Source organism: Notechis scutatus, chromosome 1, assembly GCF_049901735.1.
Source record: "Notechis scutatus isolate UNSWTSFEM ecotype Mainland chromosome 1, rNotScu1.2, whole genome shotgun sequence".
NCBI lineage: Eukaryota > Metazoa > Chordata > Lepidosauria > Squamata > Elapidae > Notechis > Notechis scutatus.
Genome location: NC_142009.1, coordinates 179,352,744 through 179,371,165, shown reverse-complemented (window position 1 = coordinate 179,371,165; position 18,422 = coordinate 179,352,744). Strand labels below are relative to the sequence as shown.

At 39.5% G+C, this 18,422-nt stretch overlaps 2 protein-coding genes across 3 annotated transcripts in view; one reads left to right on the top strand and one right to left on the bottom strand.

Annotated features, from left to right (window-relative positions):
• GLS (glutaminase) overlaps positions 1-6,054 on the top strand; it is an 85,084-nt gene extending 79,030 nt beyond the window's left edge. Inside the window, exons 16-18 of the mRNA XM_026667993.2 lie at positions 1,213-1,289; positions 1,381-1,444; positions 4,029-6,054. Of these exons, the coding sequence (XP_026523778.1) occupies positions 1,213-1,289; positions 1,381-1,444; positions 4,029-4,185 (298 nt within the window). The 3' untranslated portion in view covers positions 4,186-6,054. The remainder of the gene's footprint in view (positions 1-1,212; positions 1,290-1,380; positions 1,445-4,028) is intronic.
• A 241-nt stretch (positions 6,055-6,295) lies between these two features.
• Positions 6,296-18,422, bottom strand: part of STAT1 (signal transducer and activator of transcription 1) — a 39,257-nt gene continuing 27,130 nt past the window's right edge. For both annotated transcript variants that reach the window (XM_087949550.1, XM_026667992.2), the window contains 8 exons: positions 16,945-17,080; positions 15,934-15,983; positions 14,792-14,886; positions 13,272-13,411; positions 11,109-11,294; positions 10,310-10,382; positions 7,941-8,037; positions 6,296-7,571 (listed from right to left, as the gene is read on the bottom strand). In XM_087949550.1, coding sequence (XP_087805676.1) covers positions 7,548-7,571; positions 7,941-8,037; positions 10,310-10,382; positions 11,109-11,294; positions 13,272-13,411; positions 14,792-14,886; positions 15,934-15,983; positions 16,945-17,080 — 801 coding nt within the window. In that variant the 3' untranslated portion in view covers positions 6,296-7,547. The remainder of the gene's footprint in view (positions 7,572-7,940; positions 8,038-10,309; positions 10,383-11,108; positions 11,295-13,271; positions 13,412-14,791; positions 14,887-15,933; positions 15,984-16,944; positions 17,081-18,422) is intronic.

Sequence of the window (18,422 nt, the reverse complement as noted above, 5' to 3'; positions counted from 1 at the left end):
GACTAATTTTACTTCATTGCAAGGTTACATTAACAGAATCCTGCAAGTCTCAAAATGCATCTCTCTCTCCCACCCCCATTTTTACAGCCCAAGAAACTAGGGAGGGTCTCTTCTGAGGTTTTTGCCATGCCCACATTCCTTTTGCATGCTAAGCTGCCTCTTGTCTGGCCATACTCTGGCTATGACTCTTACCCCTTTCTCCTAAGGTCATTTCCACATACCATATTATCTCAAACCTGCTAAGGTAATTTAAATATTACTACCTGCTGTCCATAGACTGTTTGTCTAGTGGGGAAATCCACTATTCAAAATATATGTCAAGGGTGCTGGAAGTTGGAAATGTGAAGTGGGACATTTGAGGAGCAGAACAGTCAGATCAGAGGAAAAACTACGGAAATGGGCCATGGTAAAAATAATCTGGTTATTTTAGAACCTTAATTGATTGGGCTTCCTCTGTCTTATGATTGAAATAAATAAAAAATTGATTGGTTGATTTAATCCAGTGATTGAAATAAATAAAAATTGATTGGTTGGTTGCTCTGGAATACTTGGAAACTTACTGTGAACTCAGTCTGCCCAAGGTCCTCAGATTTTGCTGAGTTCCAAATAGAATAAATGCCTTTAAGCTGTCTTACTATATATGGCTGTCTGATGGCTGGATAAGCCATTATTAGTTAAAGAAAAAGAGGATTTGATAGCAAAAGGAGACCTTGAAAAAAGGATAATTTGTAGATAGATGATAGACGCAATGGGACGGGAAAAGAAAGCATAAGAGAGAACTACACTGAAGAGCTAAACTTAATTCAGTGCTTGATGCAGTTCTTCAATTTTCCTCTACTCCAGCTCAAACACAGTTAAACATCATTCTAACTCTGGAGTCCTAGCATAACGTAAGAGTGAAGAAGACTTCCAGTTTTAATCAGGATTGAACAATGGTCCAAATACTGTGTCTGAGGATCATACTACAATGCAGTCCCCACCATGGGGCCAGTGGAAACCGGTTTTCTTGGCATCCTGTGCCCACCTGACATTTTTGGTTTAGCTGCTGTCCCTGCCAACATCGCAATACTTTTCCTAATTGGCAAGTGCTCCATCCCATGGCAACCAGCTTTAAACAATCCTGATGTGTTCACTGGGCCAGATGTTTAGGGGCAGCTGTTCGTTTAACTCTATGTTATTTGTGATCAGGTTTTCCTCCTTCCATTTTTTCAGATTTGCCTTGTCGGGTATGGATATGGAACAAAGAGACTATGATTCTCGAACAGCATTGCACGTAGCAGCTGCAGAAGGTTGGGACCATGAATAATATCTAAACTAGCTGTTTGCATTTGGTATGGGGAATATAAGGAGTTTATGCACTTATCTCTTTTTGTATTTTAGGTCATGTAGAGGTAGTTAAATTTTTGCTGGAAGCTTGCAAAGTGAATCCTTTTCCCAAAGACAGGTGAGCATCTGCATGAAAAATATAGTAGAGAATTAATTAACTTTGTTAAAAGTGATGCATGTTAGTACTGGATTCGTAAACAGTATGCTCCAAGAAATTCATACCCTAAAAATCTGATATTTTCCACAAAGTGTAATGCAACATCTGCTCCTTTAAGTTAGCCTAGCCATCAGTTAAATCTTCTGTGTCAAGATGTGGAAATGGAATAAGCCTTAGGCTTCTTTGCAGAGCTAAACATAAAGTCCTTTGGGTGGGAGAGATCAAGGGATCAAGGCAACAGTAAAATAACATACAGTATGTGCGTATGTGGACCTGTGTTGGCTTCCCAGATAAGTCCCTGCAGTTTTCTTGGCAAGATCTCAAAAGTGGTTTACCACTGCCCTCTTCTTAGGGTTGAGTGAGAGTGACTGGCTCCCTCAGATAATATTGTAGATCTTAAATAAACATGCCCCAGAATATTAATAGTTTGTTAGCATACTTGCTTCTCCCTGCAAATTAACGCAGTTACCCCATTTTTATTGAGTACAGGAGACAAGTCTTAACCGCCTGAGTTCACTGGATTTAAGTTCACCTAAATGAAATGTTGAGTTGGAATGCCCCACAGTTAACATTCCTGAAATGTGTATGTGTACTTACACCATTCTTGGTTTACAAAAAGTAATCATTAACTTTAATTTGAATTTCTCCTTTAGTTTTATGGCTTTTCAGGATTGCTGCAGACGGAACAGTCTCGTCTAGCATCAATTCATTTGGCAAATAGAGTTAAAGTGAACAAACTTGGTGATCTTAGAATTGGGTCATATTAAGTTATATTAAGACTTCTGTTGGTGATAGAACACCACTTTGAACGGAACAAAAAATATTCTGTGGTGGGAATTTGTAAAGTGGGATGTTCAGGCCTGGTGCAGTTCACTTTTTTTTCTCTGTCTGTCTCTCTCTATTTAGCCATGAACACAAGCTATTTCTTAAATGCCTGCTTCCAAATTATATACCATAATTTTCCTAGAAAAGCAAGGTATTTTAAGAAGCTTCCATTTTAAACTCAATTGCCATTTACTATTTAAGAATATTCTTCCTGTCTCTATTCTAAACAAAAAATTCAAAATATGGAAGTTTCCCTAGTGGTCATGAGACAGACAGGCTACTTTTGATAACAAGGCTAGAATGCTTAATAAAGCCAGAACATTAAGAAGATGGTAAGGAAGGAAGATACATCTCTCTGAGTTCAAGAGTTTGGTCTAGATTGCATTTGGTCAAGAAGTGATGATGAAGGTATTGGATTAAACTGTTTTTAGCTATATTTGGACTAATACAAAGATAAGACTTCAGCTATCTATCCATGTTTGTATTTTCCAAATATTCCACTATGAGAGGTGGGGGGATAAGGGGGACTCCACTGAAAGCAAAGTTGTGAAGATAGGGAGGATATTGTGGGTATTATGGCAAAATGCACCATTCACCACGAATGGAGAAAGATAAACTCGAGGCTGGCTGCCAATCATACACTTTAATTTTGGAGTACCTCTGAGTGCTTTCATTGCTTGCTAAGTCAAATGGGTTCTTTGATTTTCCAGGACCATAAAGCAGGAAGACCAAGACAGTAGAATAAGATTCAGAGGAATCCAGTCAAGCAACAAACAAAGCTCATGTTAAAGCCTGCGCTTTGTCTGTAGGGCAGAAAAAAAGTTGTTCTTTGCTGTTACCATTGTGTCTATATAATCATCCCATTGTAAGAAGTTGCTTGCATCAAGGGCCTAGTAAAGCTTAGGAAGACATTGCAGTTGCCTGCAAAGTTGTATTTGCTATAGCCTCACATAAAATTGCTCCGGTTTGCTTCAACCTGGACTGTTTGATAATAGCAATAGCATTTAGACTTATATACAACTTCACAGTGCTTTAGTCCTCTCTAAGCGATTTACAGAATCATATTATTGCCTCCAACAATCTGGGTCCTCATTTTACCCACCTTGGAAAAATGGAAGGCTGAGTCAACCTTGAGCCTGGTGAGATTTGAACTGCTAAATTACAGGCAGCCGGCAGGCAGCAGAAGTAGCCTGCAGTACTGCATTCTAACCACTGCTCCATCACAGTCTTATGGTACACCTAGGATGTTTGCTTCTCCTTCCATCACATTAAAATAGGACTTGACATGCATTCAGACTGAAGATGAAGACAGGATACTTGGTAGTAACACAAAACAAGTTAAGTATGATTTATCCTGATTAAGCTATCCAAGACTGGCCTGGCCAAGTGAGTACATAGTGCTTCATTGAAGGAAGGAGCTGAATCATCAGATTTTAAGAGGTCTATTGTAAAGAAACCCATCAAACAGCATTAACTTCAGTCAGTTTCTACTATGCAAGGGGACAGGCTCAGCTGAAATGCTGTTTTGGGAGCCCACTTTTCAGGAAGGGGTTTTCTATATAGGCAGCATTCATTTTAGAAGCTAAACAGAGAGCTGTGTGTTCATTAGAAGTGGAGGATGGAAATCTTTGTATAAATACATCATCATGTTAATTTAGAGCCTGTTAGAGATTGAGATGCCTTTAACACTCCTACCACTTCTTATTCAATTTTCTTCCAGATGGAACAATACACCTATGGATGAAGCTTTGCACTTTGGACATCATGATGTATTCAAGATTCTTCAAGAATATCAAGTTCAGTACACCCCTCCAGACAACTCTAATAATGGAAAAGAAAACCAAACTGTACAGAAAAACCTGGATGGCTTACTATAACATTCTTCTGACTGAGATTCAAAGTTAATGATCTATTTAATTGTGGAAAATGATTATGAAGAGTGAATGTTTCTGTTGGATAGCGATGTATATTTTTCAGAGTACTGCTTTGCTCCAATGTTACAGCAGCTTTCTTTGTTGCACACAAAAGACAAGTTTCTTTTTCAGAAAAAAAACCCCAACTATTCATGTGAGCAATATTATCTTGTGCTATGTGCAAGTGATAGAAATTATTGTTGACTATACGCATAGGGTTTTTTTGTGGGGCGGGAGGGATATCTCCATGAAGCTTTACTCCATGGTCATACTCATGAAGCTTTTTTGTCCTGCTTGCTGTGAAAACATGGATACTTTTAAGAAAGCTGTCTGTGAGTATACCTGAGCCAACATAGTTGTTGTCTTGCTAGATTTTGAGATTTGTGGCTCTTGTGGATCCAACCTGGCATCTTGGAACATAAAGCACTCAAAATGTTTTCCCACCATACTCGCTTACATCATGTAATTTCTTACATATGGACTGATGGATGCTGCCTAGGCTTAACTCTTGTTCCAAGTGTTTTTATCAGGGAATCTCTTCCAAGGTTTATTTGACCAAACGTAGGAGAATGTAAGTAGAGAATACTGCACCTGTAGACTCTTTGTCCTGCTCCCCCCCGCCCCGTCCCTCTTTCAACTGGTTGAAAGTTTTCCCCATTGTGAACTGTGACCTATGGCAAAACAATGCGATCACACCGCATTTGATTTGGTCATAAACTGTATGTATACATGCTAAACTGGATATTGCGAATATGCTAAAACTCATTTATGCTAAGACGATTTTTTAAGAAGAAGGCATCACAAGGTCATTGTTTTTGCCCCCTTTGCCCTACCATTACACTCACAGCGTCACCATTCCCTCACATTTGTCCTTTCAGTTAAAAGTTTGGCCGTATTGACCCTGTTGGATTAACCTCTAGAAAGTTCACTTGCAGCTGACCAGTTTTTCTCTAGAGCAGAACATTAGCCAGCCCTCATATCCCAGATGCCATTATGGAAAACTCATTAATTCATATCTCCTATAGCACATACTAGTTATTTTAAAAAAAATGTTGTATATATTGTGCAAAGTAGGGAATGTTGCTCCAGACACACAACCCCATCTTAAAAGTGCTAGAATATATGTTCACCAGTCAACGTTGTGTTTTACTTTGTTTTATTTTTGCTTTAAAACCAAATAAAAATGCTGAAGAAAATAACCAACACATAAAAAAATGGCCATATTACCCAACAGTTTATATTTTTCCCTTAGCCATTACAAAAAAAAACCCCAAACCTTATTTAGTACCTACCAATCTCTTGCAACTATAGTATAGCTTTTCTTTCTTATGAGTTGTATTTCATAAGTCTTTGTAGCTCCTGAGTTTTTATTTATATGTGGATTTACATTATCTTCAGTTCAGTTTTGCTGTTGCCTCCCATGGTTTCATTCAAAAATAATGCAACAGTGAATTTTAAACATTTTTATTTATTCCATCTAAAAGTGAGCTTTATTAGTACTACAGCCATCTTATTCTACTATCTCATTTGTGTGTGCGAGTGTGTGTATGTTTGTGTTGCAGTGCACTGGCACCGTTTTTAGCTTTAGGGCAGGATTATCAGTGACTTTACTGACCTGATGAGCAACTGACTGATTTGGCTTGACATTTGGCTTTAATATAGGGAATAAACCATGATGAATGTATTCTTTGCTTGTCACCATTTTCCTATGACTTAAATTTCAGTGTAACCATTCTGAAGGTAAGATTTATTTTCAGGATTACAAATCCAAATGCATTGCATTTTAAGAATAATAAACAGGCCAAATAAAATAAAGTTAAATAAATAAAGGTAGTAAGCTTGGATATTTTTTCTCTCTCACATCCAGTCTGCATTCTGTGGAAGCGTACTATGTTGTAAGGTTGTCCATTGTGGTGCCATTGCCCTAAAACCTAGTTAAGTCTACCCTTTTGTTCTCAATATATAAGGGGGCAATGTTTGTTTGTCTAAAGAAGCATTTGGTAAATATTGAAGGGAGTAATACGCACCTAGTTGCTGTTAAGTGGGACCAGGATGAAAAAAGTCCATAGAAGACTGCAATAAATTCACTTTATTAATTACTTAATAGCTATGATCATTACAGGCAATATGACACACAATGTACCCTGTCTTGAATTTCCTAGCACTCTGATGACATTTGTGTGAAGAACCTTCTTTCCCTCAATAACAAAGATCACATTACATGCAATTTAATATGATAACAAACACCAGTGGTGTTTACTTGGATTGCTTTTGCCAATTTCTGGAACAACAGGAAGATGGGAAGCAGTTGTTGGGGTGCCTAGACTCCGAAAAGTCAGTTAAGCCTACCATCTGACAAATTCAATATGTGGTTAAAAGTATCTGACGAGGCCAAAAAGATTCAGGGACACTTTGCTTCATGCACTTTGCTTCATAATTCAGGGTACCTCCAAGGAACAGGTAATTGCTCTGATTAGACTTTGCCTTTAAAATCATAACTATTTTTGTGTATGTGGGAACCCTTATTCTCTTAACTCTATTCTTTGCACACGTAGGACTTTCTGTGCAATTTCAGAGATTTCAAGTTTTGCTTTTCTCTTTTAATATTTCTTGGGAGCTAGTAACTTGACCAGTCTTTCTCCTGAGATCACTGATCACTGACTATCTTATGATCTGCCAAAAGAAGCACATGCATTTTTGTAAACTGGAATTATTTGCAGTATCTGAGTTACTGTAAAAAGGAATGTTACCTTAGACTTTAATGCTTGAGAGGAATGGGGGCAGAAGGTTGAAATTATTGCAGTCTCACAAGGAAACTATGTTATAGAAATTAATTCCTATTTACCTTTTATTCATCAGAAGGGCAGCAGTTGTCGTTGGAACGTACTGACCAACTAGTGTTAGGAGGGCCCATCAACCCCTGAAAATTGAGTGGTGTGGCAGCATTAACTTCAAAGCATCTACCCCAAGATAAAAAGATAATCCTAAGATTGTTTAGATCCAGGGGCTCTCCAGAGGAGTCTGAGACCTGTAGCTTTTCACACATGGGTCAAACTCAACCTAAGCAACCTCATTTATAAAAGCTGGAAATATTATTGAACACGACACCATGAAAACAGCTACGTACAGGATTACTAGATAAATATTTTTAGTAGCAAGTAAGCATTTCGGAAGGTTCAAGCCGCTCTTGCAGTAAAAACCAGAGTACTCAACACTACAAGATATAGAGCCTAAGAGACTAAAAATGATGAGACTCCTGTGGGTTCTAGGAACTGCAGGTAAAGAGGACACACTCAAGACTTTATGCCAGCAGGCCTAGCCAGGGTTCACGGTGTACATTCTGTACACATCTGTAAGAGAGAAAACAAAGATGAGCTACTAGGTTAAAATCTCACCACCCCGTGCAAATAAGCATGCAAGCAAGATTAAAAAAAACCCTTTCAGGATAACCTAGGTTACAAGTGCATTTAACATGCAAGCAGGGCTGTTGTAATTTTGACTTCAGCTGGAAGGCCCAAATTGGCAGGAAGAGATGGTTTGAAACTTCCTGCAGAATTCATCAATTGCCTGGTAGCAAGGAGGACATGCCTTTATCATAGACTGTGCTATTTATCAAGGATAGCTATAGTGCTTATACATCTCTTGGTTGGAGATGACAGACTTGTTACAAAAGCAGCTGAATGCATTATTAGACCACAAAGCAATTGTCATTTACTCACCATAATTTCTGCAGAAGTTACCTCTTGCACTACCTGATCAAATTCTTCCGGGGACATAGGCAGAAGGGCCTCGGGGCCAGGCAGTCTGGAAGGGTGGCTGAAGGATAGCAAAGGACAAAAACGATCAGTTTCTCATGAATTGGGTACCTGATCCATTAGTCCTGGCACAACAATTGTCTCCACATCACTATTTCTAGGCTTAGCCTGCAGATAAGCTTCACTATCGCCTACAAACCGTTCTTAATTCAATCACAGAGCCTTCTTGCCACACTGAAACACAAATGGCTTGCTTTGAGCCAGCAGCCTGTACAGCTTGTTAGTCGACATCAGCCCAAGTTTATATTGAAATCTATTAAACTTCGATTAGGGAGCAGGGCAGGCACACACGCATTTCCTGCTTGAGGCAACACAGAACTTGTGCTTTAGGATTCTCAAATAAATTCAGCAAGGAGGCAGCAAGGAAAAGTACCTTTATTTCAGGGGTATCACTACTATTTTGGCCAATTTAATTTTAAAAAAAAGAGAAATGTTATATTCGTGAATATTTTCTCCCCAAAGCCCATCATGGACAAAACATGCAGGTGAAGACAGCTGGATTTAGGTTGCTACATTTGGGATAGAACTTCTCCCTGCTAGCTTAAAGACCCTGCACTACTAAACCTGCACAAGACATGGGATTGCATTAGAGCTGAAAAATAAAACATATTAAACGTATGATTCAATGCACCTGTTTAGAGTTTTTCTTCACTGTCACATAGCAAAAGGTTCCTTTTTTCTAAAACATTGCCTACTGTAGATTATTCATACAACCCCTTCCCAAATTGGAAAACTAACCTTTTCTCTCTAAACCAGTTAAAATCATATGCAAATTTGATAGATTACATTTCCTTTTGGTTTCCTGGCAGATTTAGGGGAGGTGGAATTTAAGGAACATTCTTAATTGAAATCTCTGCCCACCTACAGCCACAAGATCATCCATGACCTGTAAAGAGCTGTATCTTTTCTTCCACTCCCCAAAATCCACATGACACTAAGAGGAACAATTTCCTGTATAGGTAGTCCTCGACTTAACAGTTCATTTAGTGGCTGTTCAAAGTTACAATGGCACAGGAAAAGCGTGACTTCAGACCATTTCCCACACTTATGAACATGTCTCAGCATCCACATGATCGTGAGATTTACATTTGGATGCTTGGCAACTGGTTCATATTTCCAACGGTTTCTGTCCTGGGGATCCCCTTTTGCAAAGTCAATGAGGAAGCCAGGTTCACTTAACAAGTGTGTTACTAACTTTAACAACTTGCAGTGATTCACTTAACAAATGTGGCAAGAAAAGGCATAAAATGGGGCAAAACTCACAACATATTTCTCAGTAACGTAAATTTTCAGCTCAATTGTGGTCTTAAGTTGAGGACTACTTATATACTAGTCAGATTTATTTGCGGGCCAATTGTTTTAAGGATCTTTATGAATAGAAAACCAACTTACAACAATGTTATGATCATTACATACAAACTGGACAAGGTACAAATACGTAAGCATTGTACATCAGCCCTGTCAATACATTTAAAATCTAAGGAAGGATTTAAAAATACTTGCAGGAAGGGAAGTGTTTTGTTTGGTTGCTGTAAAGAGGACATTGCAAAGAGCCAGGGATGATGCAGCACATAAGAAACATAAAGCCAACAATTGAATTGGGGGGTGAAGCAGAATAGAGACTTGACATGGGAGAATAGCATGCAGCAGTCAAGCAGGAGTGGAAAGTAGAAAGGAAGACTGTGAAAGCAACCAGCCAGCCTTTTCATGGTGAATGCTCTGCTTACCATCCTCCTCCCCCCTTAAAAAAAACCCTGACCTGGGACAACTCTTTGCCATTTCAATTCCTTCTCTTCATCCTCCCCCCCAATCCAGCCAAAAGTTTATAATACTGCTGCCAACTTTATCACACACTCAGACATCCCCAATAAACTGAGGAAGTCTGTACCCCCCCATAAACACTCTATTAAAAACCAAAGAGGCACATTATATCATTAACCAAAATCCACAACTTTATTTTGACATGTGATGCAAGAACAAAGTGTGGGCAAGCAGAAGTCGTGTCCTGCCCTGCAAACTTGTTTATTGATGCTGGTGGTAGGGGGGAAGGGAAAGTGATCCAATCTTAGCTTCCAGATTCAGTACAAGCATAAAACCAAGACCACCGTTCAGCTATGCTGGTTTCCAGAGGCCACGCTGAAGGTGCACGACCATAGCACCTGAGCAATCTTGGGAAGAATGTTTCTATTTTGTCACAGTGTGATATTGGCCAGTGCTAAAGGTGACACCCCAGTATTTTCAAAGTGTACTCTGTTCTCTTCTTGGCAACTCACACTTCAGATACAGAGATTAGTTCAGTTCTGATGTATCCTTTGCCTCCAGCAACCACATCCATGGGTTCCGAAGCTAGAAAGAAGCACATAAAAAGTTTATTTTTGCATCTGGAAAACAGAAAACATCCAGACCAAGCTAATGTCTAGACCAGAAGTTCTCAACTGGGGGCCATATGACCATTTGATATTTCAAGGGGCCACTGTGAAAAACATGTAACGTCCATGTGTGTGTGTGTGTGTGTGTACATCAAGTGCCAAGGGACCAGCAGATAGGCAATGTGTATTATACTGAAAATAGTGTCTTGTTGACACCAGAAAATGCACCTCTTACTGTCCCATATCTGTGGAGGTGGCACCAATGCAAAATGATTGAGAAACACTGGTCTAGACATCTCTCCCAACTTCCATTTGTATCAATTTAGATGAGTGCAAAAAGGGGGGGGAAGCTTAATAGAAAGAATTCTGGTCATGAGGTAAACATCTTTTGAATTGTTATCAATGTAGACATGAGCCAAGCCAACTTGTGAAAAACAAAACTGGAAGCAGCTTGCGTGCAAGCAATGCTTTCAAATGAAGGTCAGTGGCATGTTTCATATGGCACCAATGTTACTCCTTTGCCCATCCCCAGGTCTAAATTCCAAAGAACTATTGTCGGATTCAGGGGTAGAAGCAGGGAAAGCTGAGATCCCTAACGTCGTTTCCGAGGGCATGCAAAAATTGAGGCACACAAGCCTGCACATCTGGACACGAGAATGTTATCCTTGTGAAAAAGGCAAGTTGTAGAGAGAAAACTACTCACAATCCTTGGGTCTGGAGTAGTATTTTCCGAATGCGTTGTCTTTGAGAGTGCATGGATACAGGTACTTCAGTGGGTTCTCGGGAAAATTCTCAGCCGCCATCACTTTGTAATTGCGAATGATATCCGGCAGGCTGACGGCAGAGAGTTCCTTTTTTGTATAGGGCTCCACAGAGTGGAAGGATGGATCTGGGGCAAAGTGGGATGGGGTGGGGGAAGGAAACAGGAGAAGATAAATGTTACAAGTTTTTCAATATACAGCAAACGTATTTTTCAATTGTCCCAAAGGTGCTTCTTTGAAGAGGCAACTGGACTTCCTTGTTTTTTCTTTTCAGTTGTTTCACTTCTCATCCAAGAAGCTTCTTCAGTTCAATATTTTTCATTGATTTTTTTGAGGCTACCTTTAGCAGAAGCTTAATAATGTAGAAATTTATCAAAAACTTTGCCAGAATTGGAGCAATGGAAGTTTTTTTTCCTCTCCATACTCTATTTCCCCCTTATTGTATAGAAGTTGCTAAAAGGTCTATGGATGGAAGCAGGGAAAATTATAGAATTACCATGGTTCCCTCTAGTTCCTGATTTACACTTTATAATCTCTTTAGTAATAATATAAATCCTCTCCAGCAACTTTTTTGAAATTCTTTCAGAGAGCAATTCATCTGTAGCAGACCACTGCCATCTTGTGGCCTGTCCACATAAATTGTATTTTCTTTTTAATTTGCCATTTGTTGTATTAATGAGATCTGAGCAGAATACCAGTATATTTATACCCTTACGCACTGAATTGTTTGCATGTTAATATTTAAGGATTTATTTTTTTTTAAGAAAAAGTTGTATTTATTTTATGTTCTGAGAGATGTGGTCAAAAAGGTAGAAGAAATGCTGAAACTTACTCACCAAACCTCACTGCTATAGAACCAGGGAATAACTCTATGTACATTATACTTAAACTTCTGCACTTTCACTTTTTAATGGCCAGAAAGATACCACGGGTATCGGTCTAAACTCTTTTCCTATAACTAGGGTTCTCAATCTCCTAGTAAGTGCATCCAGAAGTGGCAGGAGGAGGAACAACAAAATTGGTACTTCAATGCAGGAGGTGAGGCCAGTGTGAAGACCAAGAGGACTTCTGACAAGGAAGCTCTGAGATCTCCAACACTTCACCCTGTGGGCCTAAGCGTTTCATTGCAATCTCAAACATTGCTTAAACATATATTTATGCAATTCAGGCAACCATGAATTGAAAATAATTTTGAATGTATGCTGCTTACATGCACAAGCATACATTGAGGACTGCATTTGGGATTGTTACAGATTTCCCTCCTATACAATATTCTGGACCTAGTAGTATTTTCATTCAAATGACAAGATTTAATTAGGTAGCTCTGTGGATTTTAATCTGCTGCTTTTCCTTTGGTCGCTTTACTTCTATTTTTCCTTCAGTAAAAACTGTGAGGTGGTCCTTGCTACTTTTTTGTTTTTAAACCTAATCCGCTATCTTCTGTTGAGGGGCTTCTGGAACTCAAATGGTCATAGTGACGTGTAAAACAGTTTGCTGGTCTGAATGTGTTTGAATCTCCATCTAACTCTTGCTAGAAAAGCAAGGCTGGGCTCTCCTTAGTGCTCCTGCTCTTCTTGTTGACACAAAGTAGGCCAGGACAGCATCCCTGCCTGCACTGTTGGACGAAAGTTGAGCTCCTGTCATGGCCTCTGCCAGTCACTCTAGAGAGCTCACGGGCCCTGGCCTGACTCAATGCTTATTTGATTGATTTGTATGTATGAGTAAAATAAATTATATATAAGAGGGAGATCAGGGGAGAGAGAAAGAAGAAAGACACCAAATTTAATTATCTCTTAATATTATAGAAAGAAAATCCACTCATCAACCTTGAGTAGATAAAGAGAATGCTATTGCATTGTTCCCCTATATACTGTATAATATGAGATTTTATTAAACGAAGGCAACTGGGTTCTTATTCCATGGAATTGTGGAAATTAATAAGGATTTAACTTACTGGGAGAAACCAGGCCTGGGCTTGTTAAAACTATGAATTTTTCCAAATCAGAGGTACAGAATCTCCTTTCTTAAAAGCACCAGAGCTCCCAGCATAAAGAGGATCAGTAGGCTCGTCACAACACAAAGCCTTTCTTCCAAGTTTTGCTTACCGTTTGCTGGCCCTTCCACCCAGGTGAACGTGATCGCTCCTTCTCGACTACTTTCACTGAACCTCAAAAGAAACGTCCCTGTCTCCATTTCCTTAAGCAGGATGCGCTCTTGCTCCTTGCTGACAAAGCCCATGATGTGCCTGCAACACGGGGAAAGAAGCACATACGTATCAAAGGAGGGGCACTGCTTTTTAAGCGCAGAACTAGCATCTTCCAGAGTCTTTCTGCCAAAAGGAGGAAGCGGGAGCTTAAATATTCAAGGACTGTTATCTGCATGATCCCCAGTGGCAGGCCCCACAGCCCTTGTCCCTGAGGGGAAAAAAACAGCCCCCTCACTAGAAGGCTGTGAGAAAGTCCCTCTCCCCACGTACACAAAAGAATTTTGGTTCTTAAAAGGAAATCAGAAGAATTCCAGCAAAGGGACTCCAGATAGTCCTCGACTTACAATAATTCGCTTGGTGACTGTTCAAAGTCACAACGGCACAGAAAAAAGTGACTTATGACCATTTTCCACACGTGATCGTTGCCACCCCCATGACTGGCATTCATACGCTTGACAACTGACTCACATTTATGACAGTTGCAATGTCCTGGGTTCATGTTCAGGTAGTCCTCCACTTACAACAGTTCATTTAGTGACTGTTTGAATTGTGATCGTAACTTGAGGACTTACCTGTAACAATGCTATTTCATTCTAACTAACCTTGCTACTGGAAACTGCAAAATTAAGGCTGAGTAAAATAATTTACTTTTCCTTCAGGCAGCTGCCTACATTCTGTCGATCGATTTTATGCTGCGCCATTAAAAAAGCATTTGGCTGCACTTGTGGGTTTCATAATAGAGAAAAAGTGCTGTTAACCTCCTTAGAAAATGGTCTTTTTAGTCACTGCAGAAATCTAGAAGCACTTTAAAAGAACAGTGGAAAAACACTATAACGGTTCTTTCATGGTGACGTTAACTTTATAATCCCTCCCAGATTAGCGTGAAACTCCCATATTGCTTCTCCATTTCTTCTTAAGCCTTTTTACACGCAGCAGGCATGGGAACAATGCCCTTTCTTTAGTACTATCATAGCATCACACATTGAAACTGTACAGATTCAAAGTATGGAACAACCTGGTAAGTTGCCATTAGCGATGCAGTTTCTATTAAGGGAAAGAAAGCAGAAGAAATTTTCCCTTTCCTGCCACAGTACTGCAAATGCTCTCTAAATCTGCTGTGGAGCCTCAAGTCTAAAGAACAGATTTTCAAAGCTAAGCCGGGGGGTGGGTGGGTGGGGAAGATGCTGGGAAAGAGAAAGAAATCTCATTGTGCAGAAGAAAAGAAAAACAGGTTCCCTTCACACACTACAGGATTCTTCCTTTTAGGGTTCTAAAGTTAATGGAGTCCAAAGGAGTCATTTTCTTTTTTATTACTGACTGTAAATATTATTAGACTTCAATATGTTGTGAGAAGTCCAACTGAAGTCATTCCAGACTTGTCTGATTTTTCTATTTGGGCCCTGAGCAAAAGATGCTTACCCATCGTTCCAGAGGAAGAGCAAGTGTTTCCTAATCAATTCAAGGATCCCTTCAATCCACAGCCAAAAGGTGAAATTTTTATCATTCAGGTTTTCCTGAAATCAAGACAGACAAAAAGCTGAGGTGGTAATAACTGCAAACTGATCTAGCATCATCTCACGGGTGTTTAGGTTTTAATTTAAGTTTCACTTCTTGTCACTTGCTTGGTGTTTGCTGCACTCATTTTTCTGAATATTTAAAATAGGGGTGTCTAAATGATTAGAGTGGATAAGTTGCAGCTTCAAGGCCTCCATTATTCCATAGTTCCTGACCTTCCCTTTTTCAAACTCTGCTTCCTAGAATTAGGCTGTGGAGTCCTTGGTGCTCTCTGAATTTGGTTGTTTTTCTGTAGACTTTTTGTTACTCAGATAACATCTTCATTGAATTAAACTGCCCTTCGCCCCACAAAAAAAACAGTGCATCTAGGAGCTAAAAGCTTTCCTATTCTTTGTTTACTGTTTGCAAGAGATACCTCCTGTGCAAGGTTTCTTTCTCCTGATAAATCCTCAAACAGTAAAGGCTTTATTAACATAGCATGGGAAACCTCTATTTGCCACATTGGAGGTCAACTTCTGTTCTACGTATCGTCTTCCATGGCAAGAAACCACTAGCATGGAAGACAGTTTAGTAGTCCCAATGGAAGAGCTGGAAAACCAGGGCTCCTCCAGATAGTATTAGATTCCCATCTCCGATCAGCTCAAGGTGGTATGGATGCTTGTAAGGACTGTGGATTATGGTAGGTGTTCCTCCCAATTTCAGCTCTGTTCATTAAGTTGTTCCAGAGTCAGGGTCCCATTTCTTACTGTTGAACTAAACCATAATGGGTGGATCTATACATCACATGACGCCTAAAGGAAAGTTCATCAGAGAAACTACTGCACTGTACATGAACTGGAGCAGCCTATGATCATGTCTACATTGATGAACGTAACCGCTCCAAACTATTTCAGAACATTTTTTGGTCTTATCCCAGTCATGATTCAGCCAGAACCAAGAATAATTCAGATGAACTCTTTTATAGTAGGAAGAAAATCCAACGAGCAATGCTCTATATTAAGTTACATTGATCTCCATAGCATTAGCTGAGGAACAGCGACTCGTACCTTGCAGAATCTTGCCCATGAAATAAGGCCATCTGGAGTACACCCATTTGCTAAAAGAAAAAGAAAAAAACCAAGACATTTCTATCAGGTTACTATATATTGTACCAACATAGAACACAATGCTATGATTAAATCACATGCAAAAATTGTATTTTGAATTTTAAGTATCACCACCTAGAAAAAGTCTGAGGAACATGCAGCTTAAAGACTGCTTTCCTTAACTTGTTCCCATCCAAATGTGTTGGACTATCCAATACCCAAAAGCCGTAACACATCTGTTCAATTATTAGTGCACAATTATTAGTTCATGATTGATTTTGAAGGATGTACGGAATTGGATTTTAAAATATATGTTTCATAAATTTGGAATCTTCACTTCAGCATTCCCCTGGTTTATGTGTTTTGTTTTGTTATTATCCTAAAAGGAGATCTACACATTCTCCATCCAAAAAAATTAAATAAAATTAAAACCACATTTTTAGAAATCAGGCAGGGCTAAAATCTCTCATTACCATGCCTCTATTCAGGGGTGTCAAACTCAATTTCACTGAGGGTTACATCAGGGTTGTTTGATTTCAGGGGGTGGGGTGTCAGGGTAGGCGTGGCCAGCTCAATGTCACTCATGGGCCGCACGTCACCCTCCCAAGCTCAGTTTTTGCTGGCAGATACACCATGGGCTGGCCCTTCGCTGTTTCCAGGGCAGCCCCGTGGGCCTAAACACCCCATGGGCTGGATTCGGCCCATGGGTCTTGAGTGTGACACCCCTGCTCTATGCTATATAGCCAAGAGGTTCCACTACTGAAATTATTTTTGTCTTTCGCATTTTGCTCTTTTAATCACTCAAAAATGGACAAAAGATGAGAGGCTAACTGAAAGATAGGTGGTGGCAGCAGGAACAATCAAGCACTAACGCTAAAACCAGAGGCAGTGTGAAGATTCAGAGGGCTTCCGGAAATGATGATTTGAGACCTTCCAGTTTTCACCCTACAGAGGATTTATTATGCCACTTACGAAGCAACTTCTCCCCGATCATGTCCAGCTGATCTGAACTGAGTCCCCTTTTTGTGACAGAAGAAAACTGCCAGCTCAGCACTTCAGAAAGTTGTGACCATCTTGCACATGGTGGATTAAGGAAGAAGGACAAATTCTAAAATGGAAGCAGATTAGGATATATAAAGCAAATATCCCCCACCTTTCTTTCAAGTAGCTCAGATGACTTCTCCTGCATTTCTGTGAGGCACAGTTGACAGATTGTCTACTGAGCTTATGCTTCATAGCAGGGCAAGGAGAAGGCCCATTTTGGTAGCTGTGTCTGGGCCCAAGAAAGACCTATCCCACCTGTTTACCCATAACCCTCCAGAAGCTACTTTTTAGGAATGTCTTTTGGAAAGACAGTTACTCGCTTAAATGTGGCGCCTTTAATAGATGCCGATAAGTTTTATGTTTGTAATGTTTGAAGCCAAATGCTTTGAACTGACCAGATAGGAATGAAGAGTAAGCTAGATATACAAGACTTTAAAAGAATAACAAATAAATGGGGACACTTGAAAGTCACTCAATGAGCTTCAGGAATGAGATGGGATCTGAATCTACATCAGCACCATCCTGCTCCCAACTGACAATCTCCAATATCTCTGGTTTTTAACTTCCATCATTTGAAAAAACAACAACAGATAGACAAAGGGCACACTAACTACCACACAGTGGTGCTTGCAACTGCCTGAGATTTGATGTTTAAGTAGGAAGTTTTGCCACCCAAAATGCTGGCACTCAGATGCTACAAGAAGCACTGTTAACTTGGCAAAAAACCAATCTAAGATTGCATAAAAAAACTAAGGAGTATGTTGGCCATTCAAGTTTAAACCAGGGGTCCCCAACCCCTGAGTCATGGCCCGGAACTGGGCCATGTAATCGACGGGCAAGGTGGCAAGTGCACCAAACTCAATTTGTGAAAGCTGTGAGCATGCATGCCACTTGTGCAGAACCATCCCCTTCTAAACCAATCCATGATGCCAAAGCAAGCAGTATTAACAAGCCTAAAACCAGATACTAACACTCAGTAATCAGGCAGTTGTATTTTACTTGGGGGAGAAATCAGTAGAAATGTCTGTAATTCCTTGTACTCAATCACAAAATCAGAAAACTCCACTCTTATTAAACAGTATCAAAGATTTGAAGGTTATTGTATTAATTTTCATTTTTTTTCCTCAAACAGAAAACCAGAATATTTTTGTTGGCTTTTTTAAAAAACTGGAATATTTTGGAATATTCCAAATTTTGGAAATATAAATGATTTGATAGGAATAGGTATGCTATCTCCCCTCTTCCAGAAAACAACCATTTTTACCTATATCATTATAAATCAAGACATTTTTCAATATCTCCTCCAAAAGCCATATAAACATCAATTTTGTAATAAACAGATGAATGTAATAAGCTGGATTTTTTTGAGTGAACAGAAAAAAGCAATCACAGCAACAGTGCATCTA